The sequence below is a fragment of the Olea europaea genome, chromosome 14 (assembly GCF_002742605.1).
Source record: "Olea europaea var. sylvestris chromosome 14, O_europaea_v1, whole genome shotgun sequence".
NCBI classification, from domain to species: domain Eukaryota; kingdom Viridiplantae; phylum Streptophyta; class Magnoliopsida; order Lamiales; family Oleaceae; genus Olea; species Olea europaea.
Window position 1 is genome coordinate 15,539,509 of NC_036250.1, and position 6,814 is coordinate 15,546,322.

The 6,814-nt window shown below is 35.3% G+C and overlaps 1 protein-coding gene across 1 annotated transcript; it reads left to right on the forward strand.

Annotated features, from left to right (window-relative positions):
• Positions 1 to 5,462: 5,462 nt before the first annotated feature.
• On the forward strand, positions 5,463 to 6,131 carry LOC111409570. The gene has a single exon (XM_023039603.1). The coding sequence runs from the start codon at positions 5,463 to 5,465 to the stop codon at positions 6,129 to 6,131; it is 669 nt and encodes a 222-aa protein (XP_022895371.1).
• The last annotated feature ends 683 nt before the right edge of the window (positions 6,132 to 6,814 follow it).

A 6,814-nucleotide genomic window follows, 5' to 3' on the forward strand; every position in this document is an offset into this window, starting at 1 on the left:
TTATTTTATCATCATCATTTTTTTTTTTTTTTTTTGTGTTGAAAAAGGCAAGTCAACTCCAATTAGACAACAGTGTTGACTTCTCATTTTTTATTTTTTTCCCCATAAACACCCACAGTCCAATCTTGGGTTGGGTATTAGAGAGCTTTTAGATAGGTAATTGTTATGTAAATGTGTCATTATTTGTGGAAAGGGAACGAGGAGACTGTTTTGATATATACCGATGTTGGTGTGCATGAATTGTCCAAGTAAATACTTATTTTCTCTTCTATAAAAAAGTAATAGTTGCTTTTAAAACTTAATAATTGAGTAATATTATTCATAGTCGTTAACTATTGTAGTTAGCCAACGTGGCATACATGTAATTACTTAAATTTAATAATTAAACAATAATTAAAATAAAAAGAAATGTCAAATGAATTTTCATGTCTCCACTCCCATAGATTTTTAATCTTCCCTAAATGTAAAATCTAAAATTACCTCTTAACCAACATCTTTCAACTTCCCAGATCACCTCTCATTAATTGGTGGATTCTTCCCCGAACAGCCAAAGATAAACCATCACATCTGCTTTCCACCGTGTATTGCCATATGTACTATTCAGCATTTTTTATTTCAAATATACTGATAAATAACTAGAAATAAAAATCATCAAACCACCACATTCATTTGAGGGAAAATTGCACTTTTCAATTATTTGCGGACTTTATTCTGTCATTCAATTTGTGCCAACGAAAGTCCCTAATCTTTAAGAAATATACAACAGATGTTGAAATGGATTTCTATTTGACCGTGAGTTGATCAAGAATAGTGAATTTAGATAGTTTTTGACAAAATTTAAAAAGGGTAAAGTGGTAAATTGATAATTACCATATTAAATAAATGAACCAAAAAACCAAAAATCATGAAATTTAAAAAAAAAAAAAAAGAAAAAGAAAAAGTAAGAAAAGAAATAAAAATAAAAAGGGTTGTCTCCTTTAGCGCCTCCACATCCCACGCACCCATGCCATCCTCTTTCCCCTTGAAACAAGCACTGTCACCTATTGCGGGTACCATCGCTAGAATTTAATCGCACACCACTGCCAACAATGGAAGCTTCTTCTTCGTTGGAAAAGGGAAGCAGTAGACGCAATAACCCTAATTTGAAGCAGCAGCAGCAAAATAATCTTTTTCTTGGGATTTGTTGAGTGAGGTGATAGACCAAAGTATTTGTGCTAGTGAAAGTGCATTTTGGATTTCATCAGAGCTGCTTTGATATCTAATTTCCATTCTCTTCTGTATTTTGAGGCTGTAAGCATCCTCTCCATATATCATTCACTTCAGAATAAATGAGGCTACTGAAATAGAGTTTGATATAATAAAGCAGACGAACTAAGGTAGAAGGGGTCATCGACAAGTGGGGTCGACATATGGAAGAAGAAGCAAGTGAATGAGACAGAGGAAAAAAGGGTAGGACGAGGTGAGGTGGGGTGGGGGAGCTAAAGGAGACAACTCATTTTTATTTAAGAACAAAAAAAATTCATGATTTTTTTTTTTGGTTCATTTATTTATGGCAATTATCAATTTACTATTTTACCCATTTTAATTTGGTCAAAAATTGTCAAAAATTCACTTTTCTTGATCATCTAACAATCAAACCATTCATTTGGACCTCTGCTACATATTTTAAAAGGTTAGAGACTTTCCTTGATACAAATTGAAGGCTAGGGTGAAGTCTACAAAAAAGTGAAAGGTATTAATGACCGCTGTTGCAATTTTCCCTTCATTTTATTCCGTCAAATAAATTCCACCATTCATGCCCGGTGCACCCCTACTCTCATAATTCTTTCCATATATTAAACACATAATGTCCCTATTCATTCCTAGAATAAATTTCAACACCTAAAGATGAAAAGAATTAACTCGCAATCTTCTAAAACAGTACATATAAGCATTAAGCAGTGCAATTTATAAATTATACAAGAAGAGTTAAATGGTTTTGATTTCCCTCAATCTTGATGTCAAAGTGTGATAAGTGTGTTTTTACACACTTATTCGAACCACAAAACCTGGCTATTTCCTGATAAATATAACAAAATATGGCTTAATCCTATTAAATCTTGTTTTGTAAGACTGTATTGATTGATATAATGGAATTCAAGAGAAAAGGTGCGAAATGGGCCAAATGAAAGAAAACAAAAGTTCAGGAACTAAAGTGCAAATAACCAAAATTTGAACTAAAAGGTGAATCAAGAACGCAAATAAGCTGAGTATCAACTCGGGAATAATACGGGATGATCAAAGGAAGAAAAACAAGAAAAATGACCAAAATGAAGAAAAAAGAAAGTTTAGGGAATAAAGTGAAATTATCCAAAAGATTACCCGAAAGAGTTTCCAATTCCAAGAGCTCGAATCGAATCGGTATTGATATTGAGGATTTGATTGAGCCAAGTACCAATTGGAGGCCACTATTGATGTATGGAATGAAAAGAATGAAGAAACGAGGTCAAAATTGAAGAAAACAAGTTTAGATGACCAAAATGACGATTGTTGAAAGTCAATACTACTATGCGACCGCATAGTAGTAATTCCCATGCGGTCATATGCATGGGCATCAAAGAATTTAGGGGCCAAAATATTTTCACCTATGCGGTCGCATAGACCAAGTTTGGGACCGAATTCTGCAGTTTCCTATTTTCGTTAAAACTCTTGTGTAACTTCGTCAGGATGTGATATATAAATTCTAAAACAGTCAAATTAAAGGTAAAATGTCTGGGAAGAGGAATAACTCATATTGGAGAGGATTTCACACCATTATCACGAGTAGAAACGCAAAGATTAAGGAGATTACACGTTAATTCATTCACCAGTAATGTCGTTTCTTAAAACTATTATGTATTTTGTTCTTTTCTTCATGTTAGGCTAGGTTTTCATGTACTAGGAGATTGATGAACTTCGTGATGTGATTTTTAAGTTCTAGTTTTTGCAAATTTGACATTGAAACACGTGCTTGAGTTTTGAATGGTTTATATACAATTAATTGGTTTAATAATTAAGTGCACGTAATTATATGAATGTGATGACTTATTCCATGCATTTGAGAAAAGGGGAATGAGTTTGACAATGTATAAATCATTGTAGAGTCCGATAAAAGATAGAGATATATCGCTATGCCTTGTATGAATCTTTAAATACTCATAAAATTACATGCATTCTTGTATACTTGCATCCATCATAGAAGTATAGGCCGGTGAGACATGAGAGTAGGTACAACTTTACTTGAGAGAGATGGTAGGTAGTATTAAGAGCATTGATTCTTCAAAATATTAACGTGTTGTCAATTTGTGAAACTAGGGTTAAAATTAGATATTGCGTGGGGAGTTCATGATCCTAGTGCGATTCTTATTCATTGATTTCATCAATTTTGCATTTAACATTCATTTTGCATTCAAATTCACGTGAGTCATTGTGTATTTGCTTATTAGGCCAAAATTAGGGTTAAGTTATGTTATCACAAATCTTGTTCTATCTTTCGGTTTCAGTTAAGTTCAAGTAGATATAATTAAACTACTCAATCTCTGTGGGACAATTAACAAACCGTACACTTGCGGTGGTTTAAAATCGAAAAATATTTTCGTGAACATATTTTTGGCACCGTTACCAAGGATTGAGTATTCATTTAATCTTATTTACATTGGCACTAATTCAAACGTTAATCTCTGTATTTCTTTTTATTTTATTTTCATTTCATTTTGTTATTCGAATTTGTCCAGTATCTAAGTTTTATTACTGATTTTTTCTGGCAAAATTGCATGCTAAGATCTACTGAAGGAGACCTGATTCCAGCTGATCTAGAAATAGAAAGAACTTTTCATCAAATGCAGCGAGAAACTAGGGAAGCACAACAAATGGCCAATTTACAAATCCCATCTTTCAAGCCAATGAAGAAAGGATAGCCGATGAAGGCAACATGTCTGTAGGAGACTTCATGACCTCACGAATAATTCAAAAACAGTCAAGCATCGTGTATCCACCGTTTGAGCAGCCTAACTTCCAATTAAAGACCAACGTGATACAACTATTTTAAAATAGACATCTATTCTATGGTAGAGCTGAAGAGAACCCACATGTACATGTCTCTCGCTTTTTGGAGATGTGTCAACACTTCAAATATCAGAAAATCTCATATGATGCTATCAGATTGAGGTTGTTCCCACATATCTTACGCGACAAGGCAATAAAATGGCTGGATTCTCAACCAATCGCCAGCATTATTACATGAAACGATCTAACACAGAAATTTTGCCCCAAGTTCTTCCTGCCCACCAAAATTACAAAGTTCAAGCATGACATATCTATTTTTTGTCAAGGCGACTCAGAGAGTTTTGATGAAGTTTAGAATAGGTTCAAAAACATGCTACAGAAATGTCCACATCATGGAATCAGCAAGGGACTCCAAGTCCAATACATCTACGCAGGATTACTTCCAACTTTCTAGAGAATGGTTGACTCCCCATCTAACGGATCACTGTCCACAAAAATAATTGATGAAGCACTGAAACTATTTGAGACAATGGCTACTAATAAGCTATATGGACATCAGAACGAGCAGTGCAGAAGAGGACATCGGTAGTATGAAGTAGGCGCATATTCTGCCTTATCTGCAAAGATTGACTCATTATTTCACAAGGTGGAAAACATGTTACAATCAGCTAGCGTAACACAGACGAAGAAGGTCAATTGTAAAGAATGTGGAGTTGAACATGTAACAGCAGAATCTTCAATCTTAATACAAGGAATAGAGCAGGCAGGTTATGCTCAATGGGGACAACGCCAGCAAAATACTTCATTTGGGGAACATACAATCCCAGTTGAAAAAAAAACACCATAATTTCTCTTGGAGCAACTAAAATCAGAATAGGCCATAAGGATAAAATCAGCAATAAGAGAAAAAGCCTCAATTGGAAGAGATGTTCGGTAAATTCATGGAAAAGACTAATTAGTACAAGGAAACCAATATTCAGTTCATGAGAAAATTTAAGCCACTCTTCAAGACCAAAATGCCGCCATAAAAAATCTAGCGACTCAAAAGGGACAAATGGCAGTTGCCTTGACTGGCAAAGCACTAGGTAGTTTGCTAAATAACACAAAAATAAACACAAAAGAACATGCGAAGGCAATTACTACTCGAAGTGGGGTACAGCTGCCTGAAATACACGTCAAAAGGTCGGGTGTAAATAAAAAAACAACAACTCTTGTGATAGAAAAGACTGTGGAGCATGACGAACAAATGATGGAGCAGTAATATAAAATGTTTCAGGCATATCACAGGATAAAGCAACAGCAACCATCAACCCCTATAAGCTACCCATTCCATTTCCACAGAGGCTAAAGAAGCAGAAGATGGAGCAATAATATAAAAAAATTTCGAAGTTTTCAAGAAGCTCCACATAAACATCCCATTTGCGGAAACACTAGTCTAGATGCTTAGCTACGCAAAGTTTCTAAAGGACATCATATCAAATAAACGTAACCTAGGAGAATATGAGATGGTCATGCTAACTGAGGAATGCAGCGCTAGAATTCAGAAGAAACTCTCACCGAAATTGAAATATCCAGGGAGTTTCACTGTCCATTGTACTATTGGTGAAGTAAATTTTGATAAAGCTTTATGTTACCTTGGAACAAGTATAAATTTAATGCCTCTGTCTGTTTTCAAGAAACTTGGATTGGGAAAAGCCAAGGCTAACACTATGACATCGCAGTTAGCTGATAGATCCTTGACACATCCACGAGGGATAATTGAAGAAGTATTGTTCAAAGTGGAAAAATTCATCTTCCCTACTGATTTTCTCATTTTGGATATGGAGGAAGACAAGGACATTCCACTGATATTGGGCAGCTCGTTCTTATCCTCAAGCAAAACTCTTATTGATCTTCATAAAGGACAGTTGATTCTGAGATTGGGAGAAGAACAGATTTCTTTTAATGTCTTCAAAGTGATGAAGCTACCTATAAAGTCAGATAGCTGTTTCCAGATCGACGTGATTGACAGGGTGGTTCAAGATTCATTCTTGCTACATAATCCATCTGATGCTTACGAGGCTTGCATTGCACACTCAATCAACACATTCCGATTATGTGAAGATTGAAACATGTGCAAGATTTTTAAATACCAACCCACCTTATACACACAGAAGGTATTTTGGGGAGCTTGGAACAGGACCCACGAAGCCACTACATCCATTCAGTAGCCACATAAATTGAAACTCAAGCAATTGCCACCATATCTCAGATATGCCTACTTGGGAAGTCTTGTACGCTCTTGATCATTATCTCGAACATAGTTAGCAAAGTGGAAGAAGAGAAACTACTTAGGGTACTCACGGAGAATAAAACAACAATTGAATGGACTATAATAGATATCAAAGGGATCAACCCTTCACTATATATGCATAAGATTCTTATGGAGGAGAATTTTCGACCAACCATAGAAGGTCATAGGAGGTTGAATCCTAATATGAAGGAAGTGGTCAGAGCAGAGGTATTCAAGCTTCTGGATGCAAGAATCATATATCCTATATTAGACAATGCATGGACTAGCCCAGTTCAGTTGGTGCCAAAGAAAGGTGGAATCACGGTAGTGCCAAATGAGAAGAATAAACTAATTTCCACCAGAACTATGACGAGATGGAGGGTTTGCATCGATTATCGAAAACTTAATGTAGCCACAAGGAAAGATCACTTTCTCCTTTCATTTATTGATCAGATGCTGAAAAGATTAGCAGGCCACTTATATTATTGCTTTATCGATGGGTACTGAAGTTACAATCTG